The following is a 27487-nucleotide window of genomic DNA, read 5'->3' on the forward strand; positions in this document are numbered from 1 at the left end:
CTCCCGCACTGACATCATGCCAGGACCAGGGCCGCGAATTGACCAATCACAGAGTAAGAACTCTGCAAAGATCTTCAAATTGCAGATTGATGTCCCACTACGAGTTGTTTTCACGTGATTCCCCCCGCCCCCTTCCCCTACTAATTCAACACGAATGGTGTGATTCCAAGTTGCGTTTTAATTTTTGCTGAAATTAAAACAATGTAAGCCTTTTGAACTTTTTCCTGTTTTTGTAACTGACTTCAATATTTTTTTAGACACTTTATGTAACAGACCCCTTGTAAATTAATGCCTGAGCTTTATGCTTGTGAGATGCTTTGCTAATTGATCATCTACCCTGAATTTAATTCCACGTCTTCCCCTCAACTCTGACCATCTCCCTGAGAAAAAAATAGATGTCCTCCAAGCATGATGCTGTCACCACAGGGTTTTACAATGGGAATGGTCTGGACAGGATGATGTGCTGTGACGGTTTTGTGGAACATACAACGTTTTCCTTTCAAGTTTTATTTAGGTCTCATTGGAGCAGAGCACCATCTGCCACATGTTTGCTGTGCACCCTGTGGCTTGTGACAATCTGGAAATGGAACTTCTTAGCTTTATTTTGGACAGTTTTGTACGACACAAAATATTCCTGTTCATAGAAGATTTTCTTCTTTGAACACGGCTATGAAGCAGTATCTTGTGATACAGCTTTGTAGCCTAACCTTTACTTTAAACTTTTCCACCGGCTTATCCCAACCCTGCTGTGTTGCTTTTGGTGCTGCTTGTTCACAGTGTTCTCTAACAAATGCTAAGCCCTTCATAAAACTTTGAGAATAAAGTATACGGAAGTGGATCCTATTTACTAGGCAGCCTGAAGCCAAATAGCTGTGCTTATGTAGAAACATCATAGTTAGGGGTGATAAATACATAAACTTGCCATGCTGTAAGATTTTCATTTATTAAAAAAGTCTGAAAACCCAATTTGTTTTCTTCAAATTACCCACTACTTTGCATTGGTCTATAATGTAAAACCAAAATAATAGTAATAAAAATGGACTTTTAAGACACTATTCAGTTGTTACACATGTTGGAGCTATAGATTCCAAAACACGAGGCCCCAATTTTAGTCTTAAAACATTTCTCATGCTTGTCATTAATTAACTTATTTAAAGGCTATGTTTGCTTTTGTTCTGTAAAAAGTTAAAAGCACAGTTAAAAAATAAAATAAAAGTATGAACATTTACGTTAGAATCTTCAATGAGTGTAAATAGCTTACCAGTAGAAGACTATTAATGGCTGCAACTAAGTGTGAGCTCTCTTGAGAAATACAAGATCTTTGAGGTTTGAGGGTTTGTTTTTTTTTGGCAAATTAACATTGTGATCCATTGCCAAGACTGGACTGAAAAGTTCCCTCCAAATTTGTGTGAGGAGAAAAAGAGAATATTTTTGAGTAGTTTTAAAGATGACACCTCCTCCATTAGATAATGATGACACGCTAAGTTTCCAGCAGGAACAGTCAGATTTAAAGTATAGGCCATAGTGTTTCACTTATGTGACTGGGACTGATTCTTATCTTTTGAATATTTTGATGCACTTTGAGCTATGCTGAATTTCAAATGCCTCTTAAATCATCTTTGGTAACTATTTTAACTGTCTGTTTCAGGCTATGTACCGACCTGCCAGATGACAAATTAAACTGCCCAACAAGTAGGTAAAACTCTAACCTTTATTTCAGCTGAAATCCGTCTGGCATAATTTGGTAATTAAAACTCACAGAAAATAATTTTAGGCCCAGTAATTAAGATCTCAATATACTTGTTAGCTTGCTTATGTTCTTATTTATTTATCTCTCTACTGTGATCTCAGACACACAGACCTGCATGACACAGTACAAAGGAATAAAAATGAAGTTATGGTTTAAGCTAGCAACAATCAATGCAACTGTCCATTTACCGACATAATCCACGATTAACATTTGAAAAGCATGAAATAGAAGCATCCACGATACTCAACGTGTTCAAGTTGGAAGGTAAACCAATGCCTCCTGTTTCTCACGCACAGACACAACAGAGTGACTGCAGAGCGGCACTGTTCATAGCATTCCGAAGATATTGTCTGGATGAAAGAGAAAATATATTATTTTAATGTTCTCTGGCATATTAACAATGGGCAATGGGAGGCAGTGAATTATGCAGCTACTCACACGCTGGAGGAGGGTCTGTCTAAAGGAGAGCTTGTCTGGAGGTCGGAAATCAAGTCCCACAGCCTTTAAAGAAAAGGAAACAGAAGAGTTTTGCCACTTTTGGGAAATACTTGTAAGAGCGACAAACTGAAAAAGACAAATAGATCTGTCTTGTATCCTGTACGACTAAGAGTTAAGTTTGGAGAAACTGGACAACTAACAAAGTAATAGTTGTCCGGTCTAAAAATCTGGTCAGTGTACAACTCTGATCAGATGAGATTGTAACTAAATATTCAAGCCTAAAAATGAAACACTATTTGTGGTGGCAAACTCACTCTGAACATGAGCCTGAACAAACCATCTCTATCCCTGGTGGTGAAAGCATCATGATGCTGGGACAGTAAACAAGAGTAGAGTTAAAGAAAATGGCTGGAGATGAATACAAAGCAATCCTCGAAGTTGTATAATAATATGTAAAAATGTAAACACCACCCAGCAGTTAGAGATCAAAGTTAGAGATCAAATTTGTTGACTCTCAATGCTATTCATGTGTTCCATGTCTCTGCTCCAGCACACCTGATTCAAATGACAGCATTGTCTCCTTGGGATGCCATCAAGTGCTGCTAAAGTCTGTAAATCAGACTTTTGTAATTCTGAAAACAGAATATGACTGAACATAATGATTGGAGAAGCTCACATTAGCGCATCATGTCTGTAACTCCTCTTTTCTCCCCCACAAAGGTGGTAAAATGGACAATAAAAACCATTCATTTACGTATGGTCCACCAAAGGAATATAAACAATAGCAAACTCTTGCAATTGTTAAAGAGTAAAACCACCAATTATTGATAAAGGAAAATGAAGATGTAAAAGACTCAGACAGGTTTTTTTAGCAGTCTATATACTGCAGTGCCGCTTATCCCCGCGGCTCTCTACTCCCCCTCCTGCCCACCAGCAGTATGGTCCTCAAAAAAATTGAAAGACCACAAATGATTTAGCATTTATCGTTTAGAAAATGCATTTCGCTCCGTACTTGCAAATATTATGTGCAAAGTAATCCAGTGGGGTGAGAGGGCCAAGTGCAGCACTAAAACAAGGCCGACAACCAGGCTTCCCCCGCCTTTGAGTCCACATCAGAAGCCAGACTCAATATATCAAAAATAAATCTAATAACTGCTATAATTTTCACTGTCTCTGATGTCAAATGCTTGACTGGTTGAACATGCAGCTCGGGGATTATTTAAATCAATGAAAAGACTTGACATAAACATCAAGACTAAAATAAAAAATGCGACCGCGGCAGGACTCGAACCTGCAATCTTCTGATCCGAAGTCAGACGCCTTATCCATTAGGCCACGCGGCCCCGACGTTCTGATGTGTGAACGTTAACAAATTTCAATGTCTACCATTTGGCTGATTGTTATCCCGTTTTGTTTTTATAAAGGGTGACGTGCATATGGAGTAATTTGCAAAAGAAACAAGAACCATCATTTCCGTACAAGTCTTTATCCTATGTATTTATTTAACGCGCTTAAAGGTTTATGAATCATCCAGACCGCGTGGTGTCGCTATAGTTTAACCTTTTGGATTTAGTGTAAGAACTCAAACTGGATGGGACGCAAAGATGCCTTCGTTCGGTTACAGGCGCACTTCACAATAAATCCCACCGCCCGCCTGAAAGAAGTAAGTTAAAGTGTGCGTTTCTCTCTTGTACTCTGTCACCGAGTTAAAAAAAAAAAAAAGCTACGTTTAATGATTATATAGTAAGTTACTTACAGATGAACACGTGGGAACAGTGTTTGTAAACAGTGTTTTTGTGGTGAAAAAGAATTCAGGCTCATTTGTTTTTGCAGAGGTCCTAGAATTGCGAGGAGGCTGGTGCCTATATCCAGTGGTCATCAGCTTTATCCAGTTATATTAATAGAAAGTTGATTGGAAGGAAAAAAGTGAGGTAGGAAAAAGATCGTAAGCAGCAGCGATAACTCCAACCCTAAGAGGGTTGTGAAGCAAATTCAATTTTGATCTTATGACTGACAAATAATCATCCAAATTATATTGAAAAATTCGACCAAATATATCACCAGATTTGTACAAGGTAAAGTTCTAATGGTGATTACTGTCATCGTGTAAGTTTGCTTCAGCCTTGGCTTTCATTGGGGTTGATCAGATTCAGATTTAAACACTGGCTCAGACATGTACAGCAGAACCCATTCTACCTAAACACAACTCAGAGGCTTCAGAATCTATGTTGAAATATGTCAAAAGTCTGCCTGGATCTGATGTAACAGTTAGCTGATCAGTTTAGCTCTTGTGACACGTATGATGTCACTTGATCCAAATACACCCAAGGAAGAATTCGCTGTGTTTTCTTCAGTACACTTTTTTTGTGAAATCATACTTCTGGATATTGTTTCATTATCAAAGAAGTCATGTAAGGTTAATTTGTTGTTTTCTGCTTGTCCTACAGCTCTGGTGAGACGTCCGCATGAGGTGATGTTACATTTGTCACGCTGTCCTCTCAAGAGGACGTTTGTCTCTCTGCGATGGAGGTGTCTAAGGTGCTTCTACTCCACCAAACCTTGCTCACAGCAGGGCGAAGACTCGACGGAGACCCGCCTGAACCCCCTCAACATCCAGATGCTTTCCAGAAACCTCCACGAGCAAATCTTTCGTGGCATTGAGCCAGAGTACAGGGAGGAAGCTGTGGAGCGCAGCATAAGGCACTTGCAGAATCACAATCTGTGGGGGAAGGAAACCTCACTGCTGCCTGATGTCGACCTTAAGCTTCCGCGGATGTTTGGGAAAAACATAGATGACCACTTTCGCATCTTGGCCGAGAAGCAGAGCCTTCCCTACCTGGAGGCCGCCTCGAAGCTGCAGCAGGCCGACCCTCCACCCATGCCTCAGGAATGGAGCTGGGAGGTGGGCTGGACCCGCTATGGGCCTGGTGGGGAAAGTCAGAAAGTGGATTTCCCAGACGAGTCCGCGCTAGTGTTTGATGTGGAGGTGTGCACAACGGAGGGGCAGTGCCCTACGCTGGCTGTCGCTCTTTCTCCTACCAACTGGTGAGAAACAAATATCAACATATAACATGTAAAAATGGGAAAGCCGTCGTGGTTATTTTGCCTTCATGACTCTTAAATGTTTTCACATTTTGTCACATTCCCACCACAACTGAGATTTTAGGTGACAGACCAACACAAACAAACCTATAACTTTGAAGCTGACAGAAAAGGAATCATGGTTTTCAATACATTTTTTTTTTTTTTTTTACAAATAACTATTTTGAAATGGGGCTTGCTTATATGCAATGTGTGGCATGTTGATGTATTCAGTCTGTCATAGTCAACTGCCCTAAACTTTCTCTACTTGCATCACCTCTGACCTGTCCACTGGGTTCCTTGATCTTCATGATGCCGTTTGTTCTCCAACAAACCTTTTCAAATATATTTGAAAACTATTTTCCTCCCACTTCAGAGTTATTCACTACTTTATCTTTGTCGGTCACATAAATTCAAATAAAAATACGTTGACGTTTTTAGTCACAGCATGATAAAATTGTGAACAACTTTAAGCAGTGCGAATACTTTTGCAAGGCACCGTGTGTGCTGAGAGTCTAACTTCCTTCGTCTCATCAGGTACTCCTGGTGCAGCAAGCGTCTAATCGAGGAGCGGTACTCTTGGTCAAACCAGCTCACTCTGGCAGACCTCATTCCCCTGGAGACGCCGTTTAACTCTTCCCGCCCTCCAGGCGGTCAGTGGAAGGAGAGGCTCATAGTGGGTCACAACGTTAGCTTTGATCGATCTTTCATCAAAGAGCAGTACCTTCTGAAGGTTAGCTTTGATGTTCTTTTGTGTTTTTCTTTAATCTGTCAAATTTATATCAACTAAGGCATCCATTTTGTTGCATTCAGGGTCCGAATACACGCTTCATGGACACCATGAGCCTTCACATGGCCATCTCTGGGTTGACGGCCTTCCAGCGCACGCTGTGGATGGCCAACAAGCTGGGTAAGAAGAGGGGCCTTCAGGAGGTTAAGGAGCACATTAAGAAAACTGGACAGAAGAGGGAAGGCCCAATGGTTTGTGTTCTTTGTTTTACTCAAATTTATTTGTAAAACTTATAAATGGAATTTTGATTTTGTAAAGTTTTTTTTTTTTTTTGCATTAAAAAAACTCCATGATTTGTTGACAGATTGGCTCCTGGGCCTGGGTGGACATGAGCAGCATTAACAATCTAGCCGACGTCCATGCTCTATATGTGGGAGGGCCGCCACTGCAGAAAGAGGCCAGAGACATTTTTGTGAAAGGAACTATGGTTGACGTCAGGAGCAACTTTCAGGTTAGAAATAAATAAAAAGTTTGAATATTAACTGGAGTTATGGAGTATTAATGTGCTTTTGCTGCCATCTACAGGAGCTAATGCAGTACTGCGCTTTGGATGTTGAGGCCACGCATCAGGTCTTCACAGAGCAGCTGCCCCTCTTCATGGAGAGGTTGGCAGACCCACGAACATAAACATCAGAAGTTATGCAAAAGTATCTATACCCCTTCAACTTGTACGCGTTGCACAATTGCACAGTGGTTGGAAATGAAAATCCGATAAATGAAGTGTGCAACTGTTTTCAGCTCCTCTGAGTCGATACTTTGCAGGACTACATTTCATTACATTTACAGCTGCAAGTGCCTATCTAGACTGGAGCTGGAAATTTTTTGACCATTCTTTTTTTTGCAAAATCACTCGGGCTCAGTCGGATTGAACGGAGAGCATCTGCGCTGGGGTTACTCTCTCTGTTGAAGTAAAGCATTCCAACAGCATGATGCTGCCACTGCCATGTTTCACTGTTAGTATTGTGTGTTCAGTATGACGTGCAGAGGTAGTTTTCTGCCACACATAGTGGTTTGTGTGTCTGTAAAGATCAGTTTTGGTCTGGTTCAACTAAACCAAATGTTGAAAATTGTGGATTTTTGTCCCATGAATTACGGTTAAAATAAAATATGTTAAAGTTTAAATGCAGCAAAATGTTGAAAAGTTTGTTTGTAAGGCAGTAAATTTGTAAGATTTAGTATTAGATTAGAGGTCAAGGCCAGATGATCTGTGTCTCGTATTGATTGTTTGTGTTTGGTGTCCTTCTAGGTGTTTTGCAGTCATATCATGATGTATTTAGTTTGAAGACTCACCTTTCCCTGCTGTTAAAAGCTTAATCGCCTCCTCTGCATTTGGTAAGGTGTCCGCATCCAGTGACGTTTGCTGGGATGCTGGAGATGGGTGTCAGCTACCTTCCCGTCAACCAGAACTGGGACCGCTACCTGGAGGACTCCCAAGATGTTTACGAAGAGCTTGAGAGGGAGATGAAGAAGTCTCTGATGATTCTAGCCGACGATGCCTGTCAACTCCTGCAGGATGACCGGTCAGAGAGTAACTGATAAAGTCCCATGCTGTTGGCTGTCTTGTAGAATTTCATTCTATTTCAGATTGTGTCTTAAGGTAATACTTCTGGATAGGTCATATGTTTACATCTCATCTACTCGTCTGTTCCCTTTACACCACCCACTCTTAACAGCTGGGATCAGAAATGATAAATGACCAAGCAATGTTTTCAAATATGACAGTAATTTTTTTTAAAAAGTTGTTTTGTGGATTTTTCTATGTAATTTTATGCAATATTTAAATTACAATTCCAAAATAAAACTAGTAGTTTTGTTATAAGGTTGAAAGTTTTATTATTAGGTTTTTGATGTTATTTTTGTAAGTGTGAAACGTTCATGGTGGTTCCTTATTTTCAAAATGAAACCAAATTTCAAATGGTTTCATTTAATGTTTTCAAGGGTCATTTAGCCCTCGCAGCTTTAGATCAGTTTTATTTGGCTGGGCTCTTTGGGTTGTTAGGTTGATAACTCTCTACGCAACGCTGTTATGGATTAAAATATATATTTTTTAAATCACATGGTTTATATTTTAAGGTACAAAGAAGACCCCTGGCTCTGGGATCTTGAGTGGGACGTTCAGGAGTTCAAGCAGAAGAAAGTCGCTGCCAGCAAGAAGAAAAACTCCAAAAAAGCAGCTGAAGCAAAGATTTCCACTCCGCTTCCAGACTGGGAAGATGGTATGTCATTTCGTTTAAATTTTTATTTTACTACTGCAAGTTTTTGAAGTTAATGACGATGCAAAAAAAAAAATTAAAACAGCTGGTAATTGTTTTTCAGACCCAGGCCCGCCATCTGAGGAGGAGATGGCAGGTCCTTGCTCCAGCCGGCTGGCTGTTGAGAAACTCAAGGAAACAGTGAGTCGTCTTCCTAAGAGAAGGCAACATCTTCCTGGACATCCAGCGTAAGATTATTCCAGAACACCACAGTCATCTGTTACTGGACATTTCACTCTTTTCTTTCTGAAAGCCTCTCCTTCTTCGACCTGACGCTCTCTAGGTGGTATCGTAAGCTGTGTGAGAAGATGTCAGAAGACAGCTGGTCGCCGGGAGCCAGCCTCATCAGCCTGCAGATGAGGCTGACGCCGAAACTGATGGGTCTGACGTGGGACGGCTTCCCCCTGCATTACACAGAGAAACACGGCTGGGGATATCTGGTTCCCGGGCGGAGGGATAATCTGAATCCTCAGGAGGAAAATCTTGAGTCTCTGTGCCCACACAGGTGCATGACTTGGTGCTCTTCAAGTAAAAAGACTCGACACAGGAAAATGTTTTTTTTTTTTGTGAAATTTTGTTCTTAGTCATTAATATTCATCTTCCTCTGAGGATATTCTCCTTTTAATGTATGTGTAAAACAAGAATATTCTGCAACGAGACTCATTGCCTACTATTGTGTTGATCATTTCACCTCAGTTTTAAACGTGTGTGTTTTCACAGAGTCATTGAAAGGATATATAAAGAATATTGTGAGCAGAACAGCAAGGAGCAGCCTGAGTATCCAAACCTTTCAGATGAGCTTGTGTGGACCGACAGCACAGTGTGGACGAAGGTGCTTAACAAATAAAGAATTATAGTGATAAGTGAAATTTTTGTCCCCCCAAGGAAGCACTAATATGATTGTTTTGCTCATTTTGACTTCTGGTTCTTCAGTCAGTTGTGTTATGAGTACTTCATTGTGTCTACATTTTCTGTGATGACTTGTACTGACTGTGATATGTTTGTGTTTTTCTACGCTTAAAGGTGGAGGAGTTGAGCTCCTTGGAACATTTCCCAGAAGAAAACGGAGCCAGAGTTGTAAAAAACGAGAAAAAGTTGAAGACGGTCAGTATGGACTGACCAGTTCTTTCATGTTATGGAGTTAGATTTTTTTTGGCCTATTATGTTTTCAACTGGGATTGATTCTATTCCACTCATTTTATCCTTTATCAGCAGTCCCACGATCCCTTTTCTCTCAGTGAGGAGAGTCGCTGCCACTATCACCATGGAAACGGCCCCTACAATGACGTAGATATTCCAGGTTGCTGGTTTTTTAAATTACCTCACAAGGTGAGCAACTTTAATTTCCCTTTGGTGCCCTTAATGGCTCCACTGGGTTGTTTTTTATTTAGATTTTTTTCCCCACTCTGACTCCAACAGGACGGTAATCACAACAATGTAGGCAGCCCTTTTTCAAAGGACTTCTTGGCTAAAATGGAGGACGGTACGTTAAGAGCAGGAAGAGGTGGAACCAACGCAACACGAGCTCTGGAGATCAACAAGATGATGTCTTTCTGGAGGAACGCTCACAAACGGATAAGGTGCCCACCCATCTGCTGTTCGGATCGCAGTCAGAACTGAACGTGGGTTTAACTTTTGTCTCCTCAAAGTTCTCAGATGGTGCTGTGGCTACGGAAAGGAGAACTTCCTCGTAATGTCAGCAGGTGTGTATGGCGCTTTGCCATTCCAGAAACAAAAACAAAGCTATTATGCATCTAACGTTGGCTCTTCCGAAAGGCATAAGGACTATGATGAAGAGGGCCAGTATGGGGCCATCCTGCCTCAGGTCATCACAGCTGGGACTGTGACCCGCAGGGCTGTGGAGCCAACGTGGCTGACCGCCAGTAATGCTCGGGTAAGAAGACGAGCTGATGTAGGAAGTCGGACAACGTCTGCAAGAAGCTGACAAACATTTTAAAGAGCAGTTTGGATGCTTCTTCTCAAACTGTTTCATTTGGAGAGAAATAAAAAAAATAAACATGTTTGGATGAGACTTCTAAACCATATTACCAGCTGTTGACCATGATAGTGGCCATATTATGCTTTAGTTTATATTATAAGTCTGTTTGAAGAGTGTAAAATCATCAGTTTCCTAGTCAGTTTTAGACTAAATGTCATTATATTTAAAACCAGCTTTTGTTTCCTCCTCAGAGGGACCGGGTAGGCAGTGAAATGAAAGCCATGGTTCAGGTACCGCCTGGATATCACCTGGTTGGAGCAGACGTAGACTCTCAGGAGCTCTGGATTGCTGCTGTACTCGGAGAGGCTCACTTTGCTGGCATGCACGGTAAAATAAATCCCTTTAAAATTGGGCTGCATTACTAAAAAAAAAAAAAAAATGCAGTTTTTTTACTTGTAATCTTGCCTGAATATTTGTGGTCTAGGTTGCACAGCATTTGGCTGGATGACCCTTCAAGGAAAGAAAAGTCAGGGGACCGACCTGCACAGCAGGACCGCAGACGCTGTGGGCATCAGCAGAGAACACGCCAAGGTGTTCAACTACGGGCGGATATACGGGGCAGGACAGCCGTTTGCCGAGAGGCTGCTGATGCAGTTCAACCACCGCCTCAATCAGACAGAAGCAGCCAGTAAGGCCAGGCAGATGTATGCTCTAACCAAGGGCGTACGCAGGTGAGCTCAGCAGTGTGAACGGAGAAGGTTTCAGCTGGAGTTAGTTGGAGGCGGTTGCCGTTTTTTATACATTTTTCTCGTCAGATACCATCTATCGGAGGAGGGCGAGTGGCTCGTCGATGAGCTGGGTGTAGATGTGCAAAGGGAGGAGGATGGAAGCGTCTCGTTGGAGGAGCTGCGGAGGATCAGTAGACTTGCGTCGCAGAGGTAACAGCGAGTATAATCAAAGCTCAGGAGCTTTCCACACGCCGTCTCTGGATACCGCCGCCTCTGGATACCGCCGCCTCTCATCTTCCGTGTGTGTTTGCCGTAACGTCTCAGCTCCCGGCGAAAGAAGTGGGACGTTGTGGCCAAACGCGTCTGGGCCGGAGGCACGGAGTCGGACATGTTCAACAAGCTGGAGAGTATCGCTCATTCAGCGCAGCCGGCCACTCCTGTTCTAGGCTGCAGGATCAGCAGAGCTCTGGAGCCCAAGGCCGTAAAAGATGAGGTGAGACAGTTAAAAAAAAACAAAAAAAAAACTAATGCTACGTTCATTATTAATAGAAATGAGCCGTCAAATATGACATACAGAATCTTTTTGGTACTTACGTCAGCAATGAATGTGTTTTTGTTTCCGTATTATGAATTGGATGCTGTTTTTATAGAATTTGAAGATGAACACACGCTTTGATAGATTGGAACGTTCTCATGTCTTTCCTGCTTTGGAGAGTATATAACAATAAGACTCTGCGTCATATTGTATTCAAACATCAGGGAAACAGAAAGTTACAGATTAATCAAAGGTTTCTCAAAAATGTGAAGTTTTGACTTGTTAAAACCACTTTTATCCAATTTCTCTATCAGAACTTTACAAATGTGCTCATATTTGTCCTTTCTTGATATTTTAAACTTTACATGCCAAGTAAAAAAAAAAAAACTACAGTTACAGTGCTGACTTATTCTGAATCACACAAAGTTAAAGGAATCCCATCGTAACTCCAAACTGGACAGATTCGACCTCAATTCCATTTCTTTCTCCTTTTTTCTTCCCTGAAAATGTAAAGCGTGCCGCCACATTCTCAAATATTCATTAGTTTCTTTAAAAAAAAAAAAAAACATTGGCCAACCACTCATGTGTTACGATTGCTAAATCCTACATTATTTAGGTGACGTCACACTGTTTTTGAATACTAGTGAAACCCTGTTTAACTGTGACAAAAGAATCACAAAGATAATATTTTAGTCTTTTATATTAGCAACTAGCATAGCTAACAGTAATTATTAGTCTGTGTGTTCTCTGTACAATATGTGGATCCTTACCTCTTGCTCTGAAGCTGCCAGTATTTCTTAATACATGTTTTACAATCAAAGCATAACTTTTCATAAGGAGCCTTCTGTTATAAAGTCTATCGCCCTCTTGTGGTCGTCCGAATTAACAGCAGACATGCTACTGTTAAAAATGCAGTTGTTTTTTTTTTTTAATCCTTAAAGCTTCGTCTCGCTGATGGTGATTACAGCCGACTCTTTATTTATTCAGTAATATCTTCCACACTGCAGATGAGGTGTAGCCTATGTATGCTGCATTGACTGGTCCAGCATTAAATCAACTTTTAGTCTGAGGCCGATTTCTCAGTGCACCCCTTATTCTCATCTAAATCCTAATTCGACTTTCCAGTTTATCACCAGCAGAGTGAACTGGGCCGTCCAGAGCTCCGCCGTGGACTACCTGCATCTGATGCTGGTGGCCATGAAGTGGCTTTTCGAGGAGTACAACATCGACGGCCGTTTCTGCGTCAGCATCCACGACGAAGTGCGTTACCTCGTCCGCAGCGAAGATCGTTACAGAGCAGCGCTGGCGCTGCAGATCACAAACCTGCTGACAAGGTCACTGTGCAGAACACTTCTGACTGTCTTTATTATCGCTCCACGGTTTATTTATTTATTTATTGTTTTTTCTTTTTAATTACAGGTGTATGTTTGCCCATGCGTTAGGCATGCCGGACCTTCCACAGTCGGTGGCGTTCTTCAGTGCGGTCGACATTGACCAATGTCTTAGGAAGGAAGTTACTATGGATTGTGCGACTCCTTCCAACCCCACCGGTATGGAGAGGCGGTACGGTATTCCACCTGGTGAGCTCTGGTCCTTTTGTTTTTAAATGCCAACATTTTGTTCAGTAAAGAATGTTTTTAATACATCCACAGTACAGAAAAGACAAGAGGAAGTCTGAAATGCAACAGGAACTATTTGTTTTGCCAAAAGGATCCAGAGTAAAACTCCAAGCAGCTTAGCGGTTTGATTCGCGACTCTTACTGTGTGCATTCCAATCTTTCCCTGACGTTAGTGTGTAGAAACTGAAAACTGTTCTCTGCTACACCTACACCATCTTCTACTCAAAAACAAACTGTTTGTTTCTCGGGGAAATTCAGCAAAAGAAGCTGAATTATTGAAAATTGTCTAAATTATGAAAAGTAGGAAGAAACTAATTCCTATTTTCATTAAATAAAACTGTTCACTTCATATTTATAAGATGCTTCTTTTAATGAATTGACATAAATATAACAGATTATTAAAGTGTGCAAAACTTTCCACAGGTGAGGCCCTGGACATGAACCAAATCCTCAGCATCACCAAAGGCTCCCTGAGCAAAGGCAGGTAGCCGTTTCCTGCTGACCGGTGTGACCAGCAGGTTCATGATGCTGAGGAAAGGAATCGTTTCCAGCTCACTGTTTTCTCTTCTTCCGCTTGGGCTCCTGGCTCTCCTCTGCGTCCTGCGACTCCTGAGTCTGAGAAATAAGAAAGACGAGCCACATTTGACGGACGGGTCTCTTGAAAACTAAAATCACAAGGACGTTTTAGGTTTTTGTTACGTCAGGGATAAATCTATTTGAGGGATCATGTGAAGTTTTCACCGACCTCCCCGGTTTCCTCCTGCTCCTGCAGGGCCGCGTCCAAGGTGGCGGCGTTGATGCGGAAATCTCTCGAAGTGCTCAGCTTCATGTACTGCATCAGGTTGACCTGGAAAAACGTGCACAAATCAGAAGACGCTGGTTGAGCCCCAATTTACACACGAGTTTCTTGTTAAATATTTATGTGTTTTGTTTATTAAACCGGTTTAAACAGACCTTTGATTTCTTTGAGAGAGTGATGAGGTACTTCTCGTACTGTTCGATGCTGAAGATCAGGTTGGGGATGGCCGTTGTCTCACGGAGAAGCTTCGCCTGCCGAGAGAAAAGTAAATATTCAAAATCAACAATAATAGAAAGCCTGTGAACTAATCACTGCAAAGTTGATCTCATTTATTCAAAACCCATATCCTCCTCCAGCTCGTCTACCGTCTCTAAACTTCCTGTTAAAATCCTCCACGGATTTTTCTTTGAGTTTTGATCAGGCATATTATCTGGCTAACCAAGCGCAGTGATACCCGGGTCCTTGAGAGTTTCTTTACAAAACTCTTGGATTTGCTTCACATTCGTCTCAGTTTCTTTTGCACCATTTTTTAGAAATGGATACAACAGCTTCTCAGCCACGTCGGGTTTGGCGATTCATTTCTACACGGTTAAATTCCTCACCGACGCAGCGGCGTTCACCTCGTTCCTTTTCTTCTTCTTCTTGTCATCGCCAGGGTTGGATTCTCCACTCTAACCAAGGAAAACAAAAAAACAGAAAAAGCTTAATGAAGGATGAGGCTGCCTTTTATGCCAATAACACCAAACTGATAGTGACTATACTTGGGCGTAAGTGATGAAGGAGTAGCACTGCGGGGTCAGGTGGGAACCGGAGAGTTTCACCTGCATAGAGGAAGCCTTAAATTAAAAAACTATAAAGGAAATTAAAACCAAGTAGTAAAACTTCAGACCTACCAGTTTCTCAAATCTGCTTGGCAGTGACCCGTGCTGGCTGGCACACGCCTGGATGTACTACAGTGTAGATTTGACAGACAAAGGAAGCGTCACACCGGGACAATGATGCAGTCGCTGAAATGATCAGCCGGACAGATACACACGTATTTGACCAGGGTGGTGAGGGTGGCGTAGGTGCGACTCAGCTCTCTCAGCAGTGTTACGGTGCAGTTCCCGGGAAGAAGGGCCGTCTGGACCAGCTCATTTATTGCGGTCAGCAGAGTTCCCAGCTGCAGGGTCACCGCCTTCTCAACCGGGTCCTGCTGGCCCGCAGCCTGGGAGGCGTCGGCTGCAACCAGAGAAGTTCAGGCTCCATTCACTGTCTGAAGGCTGTTGGATTAATAATCCAACTACGCGTCTTTGGAAAAGGGGATCGTACCAGAGCCGGGTTTCTCAGAAGCTGTTTGGCTTTTCTTCCTGGCAATGAGCCAGTCCACTTCATCCAGCACTCGGTCAACTTGAGTCAGGACGAGCAGCTGGGGAGAAGGTTTAACAAGTCAAAAAGAGAGGAGACGGCTTGGAGATACCGGAGGAGGAATTTCAAAGTGATACATACTGCTGCTGTTGTTGCCGTTTTCATGTTAACAATGGCAAAATGACTCTGCTTCTCCACTTCTACATCCTGTTTGGAGAGGGGGGAAAATGACAAAAAAAAAACCCCAGAGTTGATTAAAAGACAAACATGCTGTATTGTTTGGCTGGTGGAGTGCTGTCCGCATTTATTGGCACCTTCCTCTGGATAATGTGTAGCATAATCTTTTGCTTTAAAAAAAATAAATAATATTTCTCACAATTCTTGGCACCCACACCGTTGCCGTTTTCATTTCGACTCTTCCTCGACGTCTGTGACATGATTTAGGGTTGGAGCAAGAGGGATCTTTGGCTACATCTCCAGGATCCATCTCTGTAGACCATCCAGATCTGTAGATGATCTCTTAGGATTTAGGTCATTGTGGCAGGTGGAAAAGAAACGAGCCATCAAAACTTCAGAAGAAGTATTTAGAAATCTCTTCTGGTTCAAATTCCAAAGATGAATTTCTCTGTTCTTGTGGCTTCAGTCGTATCTAACCAAACGAAATGTTCCAGTTAAAGTCCCGGAAGAGTCTTATTAAGCATTAAAAATGCTTTCCTGGCATCACCGCTAAAACAAACAGTTTTTTTTATGAGGTGTTGGTGACCCAGGAGCATCTGTCTGCTACCTCAGTCACACCCTACTCACAGTGCTTGGAGCTGGAAACTCGGTCGTCTTATTCGGGTTTTTATTCCCCAGAGACACGCATTGCCGATTTACTTTAACAATTACATATAAAATATTCTATAGCTTCTTTTTAAAGAAGGTATTTATATAAAAAAAAGAAACATTGAATCTTGTTTTTTATAGAGTGAGTAAATGTTAGGAAAATAAAAAATAAAATTTGCTGGTGCCATTAAAAGATAAATTTTTTAAGTGACAACATTCAACAAGGGATGAAAATTAGAGTGGGTGGTGCTGCAAGATGGGAACAAAAAACATAACAATCCTGGATATATTTTCTAAAATGTACAGGAAAAAGACCATCTTGCTTATGAAGTAAACTCAGAAGTTTCAGAACATTTTTCATCACATCTTGCCACACAAGGAGCGTGAACGCAGAATTTAGACCCACTGGGTGACATGATGCTGTGGTCTCCGATAGAGCAATGGAAGGAAACTACACAGTTTGAAAGCCTTATATTTTATAATGTGTCACCCAGTTTAACACTTGAAACTGCTGTAAAAAAAAAACATCCACACCCTGAAAAAGTGTAGCAGCATCCATCACCTGATCAATGTCTCCCAACTGGCTGTGAATGTCTTGACAAAGTTCCAGCAACAGACTCGCCGGAGTCTTGTAGAGGACCTGCAGGCTGAAGAGAAGCGACAGAAGCCCTTTACAGAACGCAGAGTCCTCTAAAACAAAAACAAAAAAAAAAGAAAGAGTTAACTTCCAGATCAGTTTCTGTGCACTCAACAAGCTCACAGAAAAAAAAAAGAAAAAAAAGTCACCAACCAAAACTGGTTTCTTTGCAGATCTTCACAGTCCAGGTGATCATCTGAACAAACTAAATTGAAAGTAGATCATTTAGATAAAATACTCCCCGCTTAGTGAGACAGTGTCCATGTAACGATGCACCTTGCCTGTTTAGAAGAAGGCTTTAGTTGACGTGAGAGCACGGTCAAAATGCTGACCAGCAGCTGGGCTTCTCGGCTGTTGAAGTCCTCCTCGCCTCCACTCAACTGAGTGAACAGCGCCCGCTGTCAATAAGCAACGAAAATAATACAAATTTGCACATAAACAAATCAGTGGCGCAAGTGATAGTAAAGGAAGAGGAATTTTCAGGCCTCTACCTGAAACTGTCTGATGTAAAAGTAGTTCATCTCCGCGACGTCGTCCTGCTCGGCTTCGTCTTCAACGTCTAGAAGAGATTTCAATATGAACGATTGCTACTTCTTTCCCCCACAGTATGTGACCTGCAGGAAGTTTGCAGTGCATCTCTAACCCATGGCAGAGAGCAGCTGGGCCATCTTCTCCGGGCAGCGCTGCTGGCAGGTTGTGAAGATCCGGAGCAGACCGTCCAGACAAAGCTGGGACAAGCTGCAGCGCTTCTCCTTCTTCCCCGCCTCCTCCACCGCGCGCGGGATGTTGGTGTAGCGCCACATCAGGACGCTGCGAGAGACGGAGAGATCACTCGTCATCTGCAGCTGTCCCAGCAGTGGAGAAGTGAAACTACAAAACAGCAAAAAATAAATAAATCCAAAGGCTCTTAAAGACGTGGGGATGCTGAACCTCGTCATGTCACAGAGGAAGTGGAAAGTCCTGTCTGAATGCTGTCCATCTGGACCGTCCGTGTGTCCGGTGTCCTCCAGCTGCTGGATCTTCTGAACCGCCACGCTCAGAGCGTAACGCACAAACTCCCCGCTTGAACGCAGCACGGACAGAGCCTCCTCTCTGCTTTGACTGTTATCTCTGGGAAAGAAGAACATACGCTTGGTTGAAAGTTGCAGGTCAGTGACAGCAATGGTCATTTTATTAGTTTTGTCTTGTGATGCCAACAAACTCAACAATTATTGCCACTGATGTCGGATGTTAAATGAATAATAAAATAGCAGTCTAATCGCAAAAAAACTTGAACTGTTGTTCTTGGAGATTTTTCTTTATTATGCATAATTTACCACTTTATAAGAAAAGTAAAAAAATAAAAAATAAAAAAATCTTTTGTTTCATGTCCAGCCTTGTTTGCTCCAGTTTTGGGCAGGTAGCCATTTCTTACATCACATCTACTGAACTTGAATGACATGTTTTATCATGTTTCCCATTTTGAAGAGCAGCTAAAGGAAGTCTGAGAATCGTGGAATAGCTTAACCTCTCAAATTTATTTAAATATGTTAAAAACTAGAGTAATCATTGTTACTTTTGTCACATTTTTTGTACTCACTTATTTTATTCTTTATCTTATTTATTTGACTGAAATGTGGTTAAGTTTTGTTGTTTTTCAATGGAAATTTTCTCCAGGGAAACAGCGAGCCAAAGGTAAAAGTTTGTAAACACTGATGAGCTATAACAATAAAAGTATAAACTTAAAAAACAAATTATATATATATATATATATATTTTTTTTTTTTATTATTATTATTTTGAAGTGCTTGTTAGGGGTGCCAACAGTCTGTAAAGAATGTATATATGTTTACGTATTTTATCTCCAATGAATAAGTTAAAGGTGTGTCAATATATCTTAGCCAGAGCTCTTGTAGTATTTAGTTTAATGTAATATTATTATGTTTTGGCTCAAATAAATTTAAGATTAGATACATTAATTTGAAAGTTTTTAATACAGCTTTACTAACGGGTACATTGATAGAGTGGTGAAAAGCGATCTACGAAACAGTGACACTAAAAGGATGTGAGTTATGCTCACATACGGAAACCCCGAGAGGTTTTACCTGAAGAGGGCGGTGATGAGAGTCGACACGAAGCCCATGGAGAGCAAACTGCGAGGCGTTTTGTGCGACGGCCCTCGACCTTTCCCAGACTTCTCCTTCAGGATCTCAGACAGTTTGTGGTGGCGGTGGAAGAGTTCGAGAAGCTCCTCGAAGCGCGTTTTGCTGCAGGACAGAGACAACGGTTCGGCATCTCGTTTTAATCCAACCACGTCGCTGTACGGCGAGTGGGTTCTTTACATAGAGAAATTTAAATAAAACCGTTTAAATCTGATCTAAAATTTAAATTAAACTGTCGACTTGAGAATTTTTTGGCCCCAGTTTATTACGCTACGTGATTTTATAGATTGCCAGAGTTTAACACCACTTACAGTCAGCTTCATTATGACTATTTATTTTCAAATAATCACTAGCTATACACTTTTTTTTTAGCAAGTTAGTTGACAGCAAAACAAGAAAATTTTTAACAGAAATGCTTAAACATACAGCAAGACAGCTTGTAAAATAAACATGTAAGACTTTACTAAATTAAATTTTAAGTAGAGAAAAGTTGGATTAGACCTTGCAGGAACCCTGACAAAGAGTTGATAGTTACTTGTAGTTTGCTCTGATGAAGTTGTACTCCATCAGGACCTCGTAGAGTCCCATCACCAGCACAGCGTAGATGTTATTCTTCACTCCAACGCTGGAGCCCAGAGAAAACTCTGCCGATTTGTCCTGATCGATGCAGACAATGCACGGATTCAAAAAGAGCTTTGACTTCACAAGTTAATCATCAAACACTAACATGGATGGAGACGCACAACTATGAAAGCAAAGGCTTTGCTGTTGTATAAACGGGTCCATCCCAAAGCTACGCGTTCTAGTAAAATTACTAAATAAATGCTTTTTAATTGAAAGGACATGTCATTATTAGAGGTGGGGAAAAAAAAAAGTTTTCTACCAGTTCAAAATCCTCCAGTTCACATTTGATCATGCGCCTCGTCATGCTCTCCAAGATTGTCTGCAATTCAGATTTGTAGCCCTCGTCTTCTTCCTCCTCCTCTTCCTCATCATCGCCGTCATCCACGTTGAGGTTTGCAGCTTGCTGCGTGTTCTGCAGCCAGGTCAGGCAGTGAACAGTACAGCTCACAAGATGCGCCTGAAAAGCAACGGAAAGTACCTCAGAGGACTCGTCAACAAAAAGCAAGACGTGACGGCGAAGCGTTGGCGAACGCAGTCGGCTACCAGCGGCTCCTGCAGGTAGACTTGGTCGCCGTGAGCAGTGATGCACGGCTCCAGTTTGACGGGAGGAAGCAGGTCCTGTTCCGGCTCATAGTATCGCCTCATCTGAGGATGGAAACGCTTAATAAGCACATTTTGATAAAAAACACACACACAGAGAACCATCCAAATATACTGGTACCATAACCTTAATATCTCTCACTTAAGAAAACGTCAACTTTTACTTTGACATGTTAAATATGTTAAATATTTGCTCTTCCTAATAATTTTCTTCCCGCTTAATAAATGTAATAAAAACATTTTATTGGTAACACTTTACTTGAAGGGGTGAGACTGACAGGACACTGTTATAAACATCACATAACCGCTGCCATGAACATGAAGGAGTGTTCATAAATGCTTATGACTGTAGACATGAGGTGTAAATCCGTTTATTAACATAAAAATGTTAATATCAAGTTGTGATCAGTGACTTCCCATTTCCTAGAGGAACAAATGTGATGCAACACAAAGACACATTTCCTTTAGCCCCTCTTAGAAACGGCAAAGACAAGAGAACATGTCATTCCACAAGAAGATGTTTGTTCATCTTAAAAAGTCAGGAGATGCTGCAAGACAATAGCTACTTACAAAAAGTCATGTTTATCATTTTAAAAAAAATCTCTATTATATCTATGTTTAGGTGCTGCTCGGCTTTGTTTTGTAAAAAGAGGGAGTTATACAAACCTGAGAGAGGAGGGTCTGCATGATGGAGCTCGCAAGCTGAGAGTTGCGACGGAGAACGTCATAGAAACCCTGAAAATAAGAAAAAAACGGGATCCCTCAATTCTTCACAAGGGAATAATAACCAAAAAAAAAGCAAAAAAAACAAAAACAAAAAAAACATGCCATCAAAAGATGTCTACCTCATAAAGCATGAGGCGTACATCGGCCTGCTGGCCCAGGCAGCGGCGCAGGCTGCTGAGGATCTCCAGGCAGAAAGCTTCGTTGGCAGCAGAATTGTAGCGAGAGTGAACGTCCACCTGGACCTACATGATGAGTTTTAAAAGGACTGTAAATACCCCCACAGACAAGCAGTCAGTGAGTAGAGATGTTGGATGTACCTGGCTGGAGGAGACAGCCTGGCTACTCTGACTGGAAGCCAAGCTGCCCAACACCTTAAAGTTTTTCAGCAACAGCAAAAAGCCGGTCACTGCAGACTTCCTGCCGTCCAGCTGGCTGGTGGAGGGTGATAGAAAGGGGGAAACAGAGTAAGGAGGGAATTCATTTCTCTATCGGATGTGACCGATTAACAGCGAAGCTGCTCATACCTGGAAAACATGGCCTTGCGAAGCACCAAAATTAAAGAATCTTTCAGAGACATGCTGACTTTGAGCAGAGGCTGGAAAAGAAAACGGAGATAAATGGTTTAACCGCGCAAAAACTTTGCATCTTCGCCGTGGGATCCGCGTTTAGGTACCTGGACAGCTTTCAGAAAACCCTGAACGGTCCCCAGAGGCAGATAGGTCAGGTGGTCGAATGTCTCCGTCACCTTGGATGAGGACTCCAGGAGGATCATGGGAGCAGAGCTCACAATGTCAGAGAAAAGGTCTGAAAAGTCAAAACTGTGTTAGTTACAGGCAACGACTTCAACTGCATCCAAGGTGCACAGAGAGGGACAAAAATCTCCCAATGTAAGGATGAATTTTCTAATACGTTTAGTTTCTCCATCTTCAGGTGAAACTGGAGTCACCACTAAACCTAAACGCCAGCGTAACTATTGGAAACGTCGATTACCCAAGTAATGACTGACAGGTGAGGCGGTCTTTGTGACCAGACGATTCAGGACCTGCTCCAGTATCTCGCCTCTGATTGGTTCATGCATCTGTTGTAGACGGACACAGGTCAGTGAGAAAGTAAAGAAACATTTTAGTCAGATCGGTCATGACACAATTACAGCAAACGTTTTGCCAAAGTTGAATCAAAAATTAAACATATTTTATGTGACAGACCAACACAGAGTAGCAGAAACAGAAGAGAAGAGATGGAGGGTTCTGACTTGTATGCAGCCCCACTTACTCTGGTTCCCATAAATAAAATGGAGCACAAACAGTTTTTCTCAGAGTTCGCCTAATCCCGATATAGCTTTACTTTTTCCATTCTAAAAATGGAAAGGGTAAAGCTCCAAAGACATGTCCGTCCAACTGAACTAAATCATTTTCCTCCTTAATTAGATCCCACTAGGGAACATTTCAGTTTGTTAACAAACTGTGAACAAGTTCAGAAGGCATTAAAATGTATTATTTTTGTTTGACACAGCTAATGCCTAAAAGTAAACCTTACTGTACCTTAAAGCCCTGCAGGAGCATCTGTCCTCCCAGCTTGCAGGCCTGATGAGACGGGGTCCGGGGTGCAGTGACGGGCCCCTCTGTGGACTTGCCGAACGGCCCGGGTTTGGGCCCGAACGTGTCCATAAGAAAGAAGCCGAGCTGCACCAATCCCTGAGTGACGTGATCCCATCCAAACACACTGAAGGAGAAGGAGAGTTCAGTTAAGGTCAGACGTCAATGAAAGCAAATCCGGAGACTTCAGGTGGAAGACGAGTCGCTTCCTCGCCTGTTCTTCACTGTGTCCAGGATCATCTTCGCCACACTGCAGTGAACCGGCAGGAGGTCCTGGAGAAACTTTGAACCTTGTTGAAGCTGCTCATCCTTGTAGCTCTTAATTACCGCCCCTTTCAAAAGGTCAAACACCTACCGGCAAAAAAAATAAGAATAAGAAAATATATTTGACACAGATTTTAATCCAAAACAGGAAAAACAAGGAAGCTGTTCCCACCTGCTCCTCATATCGCTGGACGCGCGCTACTGAGAGCAACAGGGCGACGCTGAACGGACACAAGTCCCCGTACGACGTCTGCAGAAACACGAACAAATCTATAAGCGCAGCCGACACGACTCGTTTGATCAAAACGTTGAAAATAATCGGGAAAAACGGATAGCAATGTAACCTTAAAGCTTTTGAGGAGCTCCCTCCCGAGCTCATGATCCAGTCTGATAGCAAAGACTACGTGGAGAATGACGGTTCCCTCCACGTGCCTCAACTGGTCCTGTGGAATAGTCTGAACCTCCAGATGCAAGTTCCTAAAAAAAAAAAAAAAAAAAAACAAGGATTAAAATATTTAGAACAAGTGAATACTGCATTTACGGAGAGTAGAGAGTGAATCCAGGAAGGAAAAAAAAAAAAAACTCGCTCACTCTCCGTCCTCCTGCTCTTCTTCCTGCCGATCGTCCTGGTCCCTAAAGTAACTGACGATTCCGTCCAGGATCTGTTTCTTACAGCCCTAATTAAAGAATAAAACAAAAAAATTACACCGATTTAGAAGTGGGCAACTCATGTAGACGTATTTCTTTCAAACAAAAGCAAAACTTATTAACAAACCCACTTTGGCTGATAAAAGCAGCAGCTGATAAACCAGTGGCGGGACCTCCTGCAGATCCATCTTGGAAAACATCCTCAGGACTTTGTCGACCAAAAACTGCAGCTCCTCTGCGGACAGCGGCACGTCCCTAAGAATAGGTAAGATGGAAAAACTGCAACATCAGAGGAGAAAAAGATACTCTATGTGCAACAAAAGATCCGTTGCATTGGTGCAATATGATTTTCATCCGCTCAAGAAATGCCACTGAAAGGTTGCTTACCTGAACATAGTTGTCAGGTGGATAACACACTGTGGATCCCATCTGCATGAAAAGTAAAGAACCTATGAGCTCTTTAGATGGTACACAGCTAGTGAAACACGGTTGCCGTTAGATAAGAGCCGACACGTCTTTACCTGCTTGAGCAGAGGCTGTTGATCAGCTGCTTTTTGTATTCTTCGCCACTGAGTTCCCCTGTAGTTTACAACAAGTCGTGTTTTTGAAATGCATACCTCGCCTCAGTGTTCTTTCAGAAAACCGACTAGCGTTTACCTTTGCCGTAAGACAAGGCTGCGCACGTTGCGAGTGCGGTAAGGATCGTAGGAAACAGCTCCAGTGATTTCCCGCTGCCCATCTTCCCCGCTTTAATGGCGTCGACGAACAGAGCAGCCAGTTTGGCGAGAGATGATCCCGACAGCGTGCGAGTCTGTGTTACAACCACAGAAAGATGTTACAACCACAAACTTTGACGGATTTGATTGTTTTATAATGAAATAAACCGACAAAAAGTAATGTATAATTGTGATGTGGAAGGGAAGGGATATGTGTTTTTTTTTCCAATTGTACATTTAATCTAGACACATCTCTAGATGTCCAGATAGTAACTTATCTCTGTGCTAAATTTCTCCGCAACTTTCTCCCTGACCTGTCTGATGTGTTCCTTGTCCTTCGTGATGCTATTTATTCACCAAAGTTCTCTAATAAACCTCAGAGGCCTTCACAGAATAGCAGCTGGATTTATTCTGAACTTCAGCTACACACAGATAGTCTATCAACCAGGAAGAGTTCAAAGGGATCAATTTTACAAGGCATAAAGGTAGATACCAAATAGGAGACTTTTAAACTACTATAATTCCAATATTCTATTTTTTTTTTACCTCCAGCATCAGCAGACCAACGATATCAGCTGCCACCTCAGCCTGAAGATCCCCAGACTCACACAGAGGAATGAGATGCTCATACACCAGAAGTCTGCGATTCGCCCCTTCACTGGAACTAGGGGGAGATCCTACAGACAAGGAAGCACAGACTTCTTATCACACTGCATGTAATGCTGCACAATGAACCACTTCAATTCAGCTTTAAATTCGATTTAACTGAAGATAAGTCTCATTATAAGCAGACTGCCTACCTTTAAGTATCCCTTTGAGCATGGTACCGACCTTCTTACCCCTTAGTGCACTGTTGGTCATTGCTGCAATAAGCTAGAAAAGCATTCAAGGAGAAAATAATAGGAAAACAAGGTGATATTATAAACCAAGAAGCAAAAAAAAAAAAAAAAAAAAAAAAAAAAAGAATCAATTCCACTTTGTAATTCGGCCTACCTGGTCATTTGTCAGGGATGACAGGTATTTCTGAAGCTCAACGGTGCTCTCTCCATCGGATAAAGAGACGATTTTATCAATTTCAGCCTTCATAATCCGTTCAAAGTGACAAACCTCACAAGGGAACTAAAAGTAGGCTAAAAACTCTATTCGTTATGAATCTCAGCAAGCCCAGTCCGCTTTTGAATCATTTATTTGCTGTTAAAAGTTGAAATTCGGCGGAAACTGTTGGGATGAATCTCTCCGTCGGTCTGAATACGAACTGACTTTGGCAACGTTTTCATAATAATAACAGCAAATTTCCCGCCACCGAACACTTCCTGTTTTAGTCCGAGGTTGCCATGTTTGATGTTTTTTGTAAAATGTGCCATGCCTTCCTGGGGAAACCATGTCACTGAACAAGCAGGAGTTTATTTAATCACATCCGTCGGACAAAAATAACACTAAAATACAAAATATCAATTTTGTATTTTAGGTTTGACGGTTTGTTGTGCGTAGAGATGTTTTCTTGGACCATATTCAGTGATCATCAGATTTTATTACTCTAGAGGGTGCTGTTGCCTAAGTAACCATTTAAACCTACCCTTAAACGTAAGACACAGCGGCTTAACGAGTCACAGGAACCTCTTAATAAATCGGATTATTATGGCAAAGTCTATTTATTTTAGTAAAAAATTACAGCAAATGGAAACACCCAAAAAGTGAGCTTCTTAAAAAGTAAAACATAATACCAAAAGATGTTTTTACATAGGTAAGTGGGGAGTTATGTCCTTGTCAAGACTACCGATTTGACAGTGATGCAGCAGATAAGTCATTGATAAACTCGACACGGACTGTACGTTACAATATGTCATTGCTCAAGAAGCTTGATTTTTATACAGTGCTTCATTGTACATGTACAGTGCTGCATTGAAGCATACTGAAGATTAGTAGAAAGAAAATGTTTATTTGAGAAAAAAGTGCACAATTATAAGGTGTAATCACAGCTTAGAGAGGTTTGTGTAATATGGCTGCATAATATTAGAGAAACGTGCAATATGCTATTGCATTTACCACATGACTTAAAACACATATAGAAGTGCTTAACTAATTTGGCTTTAAGTCTTTCTGGTTTGGGCTCATTACAACATAGTCCATATTGGATACTCTAACGGCCTACTGGATATTTAATAGAATTTTTCCATCTTATCATAATGAAACAGCATTTTGATACAACAATTTGGGGGTTCAAAACAAGATGTAGGTTTTTAATTACATGGCCAAAACACCTTTATGTTCTTCTCAAAGATATTCTGCTCCATTAATTAACAACAATTGCCAAATGTATTGTAGAATACAGATATATATTTTATTTTGAAATATACACTGTATTATTGTGTCATATACCGACAGATGTAACAAACAACACACTAGGATTTAATAGATAATGTTAGCATAAAATATGAATGTTTCGTACACAATACAGACATGACGTTCGTCTGTAATAAAGTAGCTTGATTTGAATCCCAAACATTTTCTCGAGGTTTCACTATCCTGACGCTATCTGTAGTTTTGCTGTTTAACAGCGCCCTCTGGAGGCACATTATGATAACAAAACTTGGTGTAACAGCGGGATGCCAGATTTGTCAAATGTACACCAAAAAACGAATATTCTAAAATGCAGTATTCCATTAAAAACTAAATTCTGTAGATAAACTTTCGTTCTGGTAATTTATTTACGTTTCGCATTGGAACACGACGAAAAATTATGTAAGTCTTTTCCTTTGTTCTAAAATGTATGAAATAACTGATTTAGAGTAGTTATAAATTACAATAGCTGACGTTGTCAGCTACAAATGTAGAAAACAAAAACCAAGAAAAAACGACAAAAAAAAACAGACTTTGATTGATTTAATTATGGAGGACTGTTTCAAAGTCCACATTCCGTATCTCGGGCCAGTGGCGCAATGGATAACGCGTCTGACTACGGATCAGAAGATTCTAGGTTCGACTCCTGGCTGGCTCGAAATTACATTTTCCCTGTTTAAAAAGGTAATTAAGGTTTTGTTACAAGTTAACACGAGTACGAGTTTCAGATACCCAGTTAGATTGCCACCATATTACCGAGAATTGCACCAGCATAATTACGTTGTCTACTAAAAATTGTAGAAGCTCTTTTGTTGTGAAAGCGAGCTGAATCCATTGAAACTTTACAAATTTTTGTCTCATTAAATAGCTAATAGCAATTGTTACGCTCTTCTTGACAGAAGTTGAAACTGAAATAACTACTTTAAACTAGAAAAATAGCTGTTCCTAGCGAAACAGCCGTGAGAATGCATATTGGCAGAATGACTGCTGCAGAAATGCAAGAAAATGTGGAGAAAAGCTTAAGAAGTAGAAGAAAGCATGAGAAATTGAAATAGTTGAAACAGTTGAATAGTGAAACGTAGCAAACTGTAGA

General features: G+C 41.4%; 2 protein-coding genes and 2 non-coding genes across 5 annotated transcripts; 2 read left to right on the top strand and 2 right to left on the bottom strand.

The window, feature by feature from the left end:
* Nucleotides 1-2938: 2938 nt before the first annotated feature.
* Nucleotides 2939-14085, top strand: polg (polymerase (DNA directed), gamma). 2 transcript variants are annotated; one of them, XM_081608065.1, is made up of 23 exons: nucleotides 2939-3851; nucleotides 4636-5233; nucleotides 5807-6002; nucleotides 6083-6250; nucleotides 6364-6510; nucleotides 6585-6664; nucleotides 7397-7579; nucleotides 8133-8275; nucleotides 8376-8499; nucleotides 8595-8816; nucleotides 9032-9143; nucleotides 9335-9415; nucleotides 9527-9640; nucleotides 9731-9891; nucleotides 9961-10014; nucleotides 10088-10205; nucleotides 10502-10637; nucleotides 10735-10981; nucleotides 11066-11188; nucleotides 11303-11471; nucleotides 12639-12847; nucleotides 12933-13093; nucleotides 13556-14085. In XM_081608065.1, exons 2-23 carry the CDS (start codon nucleotides 4662-4664, stop codon nucleotides 13618-13620), a joined length of 3585 nt encoding a protein of 1194 aa, XP_081464191.1. In that variant the 5' UTR covers nucleotides 2939-3851; nucleotides 4636-4661; the 3' UTR covers nucleotides 13621-14085. The 2 variants fall into 2 exon arrangements, with proteins under 2 accessions (XP_081464191.1, XP_008409705.2); XM_008411483.3 differs by having other exon boundaries at nucleotides 2941-3851; nucleotides 9524-9640.
* On the bottom strand, nucleotides 3459-3531 carry trnar-ucg (transfer RNA arginine (anticodon UCG)). Its single transcript has one exon. It is a non-coding gene; the product is annotated as a tRNA-Arg (tRNA).
* fanci (FA complementation group I) lies at nucleotides 13478-27487 on the bottom strand. The gene is made up of 37 exons (XM_008411485.3): nucleotides 25048-27487; nucleotides 24855-24927; nucleotides 24601-24731; nucleotides 23996-24149; nucleotides 23860-23917; nucleotides 23726-23767; nucleotides 23470-23593; nucleotides 23282-23367; nucleotides 23035-23167; nucleotides 22863-22940; nucleotides 22641-22777; nucleotides 22373-22553; nucleotides 21822-21909; nucleotides 21505-21635; nucleotides 21356-21426; nucleotides 21149-21263; nucleotides 20951-21073; nucleotides 20772-20840; nucleotides 20049-20150; nucleotides 19765-19962; nucleotides 19417-19538; nucleotides 18825-18986; nucleotides 17671-17850; nucleotides 17384-17550; nucleotides 17232-17299; nucleotides 17022-17138; nucleotides 16894-16945; nucleotides 16666-16793; nucleotides 15420-15485; nucleotides 15243-15339; nucleotides 14968-15152; nucleotides 14825-14881; nucleotides 14693-14752; nucleotides 14534-14602; nucleotides 14087-14182; nucleotides 13878-13979; nucleotides 13478-13747 (listed from the first exon to the last, which is right to left on the bottom strand). Exons 1-37 carry the CDS (start codon nucleotides 25138-25140, stop codon nucleotides 13685-13687), a joined length of 3978 nt encoding a protein of 1325 aa, XP_008409707.2. The 5' UTR covers nucleotides 25141-27487; the 3' UTR covers nucleotides 13478-13684.
* On the top strand, nucleotides 26980-27052 carry trnar-acg (transfer RNA arginine (anticodon ACG)). Its single transcript has one exon. It is a non-coding gene; the product is annotated as a tRNA-Arg (tRNA).

Source organism: Poecilia reticulata, chromosome 6 (assembly GCF_904066995.2).
Source record: "Poecilia reticulata chromosome 6, P_reticulata-male-v2, whole genome shotgun sequence".
Classification (NCBI taxonomy): Eukaryota; Metazoa; Chordata; class Actinopteri; order Cyprinodontiformes; family Poeciliidae; genus Poecilia; species Poecilia reticulata.

What these genes read in the sequence shown, in the direction of transcription:
- fanci (XM_008411485.3), bottom strand. Translation starts at nt 25,140, where the DNA reads ATGAAGGCTGAAATTGATAAAATCGTCTCTTTATCCGATGGAGAGAGC. An exon ending in CTGCAAAGAAACCAGTTTTG is followed by an intron (nt 16,794 to 16,893) that starts GTTGGTGACTTT and finishes TTTTTGTTTTAG; the next exon opens with AGGACTCTGCGTTCTGTAAA. An exon ending in TTCTGAGAAACCCGGCTCTG is followed by an intron (nt 15,153 to 15,242) that starts GTACGATCCCCT and finishes CTCTGGTTGCAG; the next exon opens with CCGACGCCTCCCAGGCTGCG.
- polg (XM_008411483.3), top strand. Translation starts at nt 4,662, where the DNA reads ATGTTACATTTGTCACGCTGTCCTCTCAAGAGGACGTTTGTCTCTCTG. An exon ending in GCTTCCAGACTGGGAAGATG is followed by an intron (nt 8,276 to 8,375) that starts GTATGTCATTTC and finishes ATTGTTTTTCAG; the next exon opens with ACCCAGGCCCGCCATCTGAG. An exon ending in AACGCTCACAAACGGATAAG is followed by an intron (nt 9,892 to 9,960) that starts GTGCCCACCCAT and finishes GTCTCCTCAAAG; the next exon opens with TTCTCAGATGGTGCTGTGGC.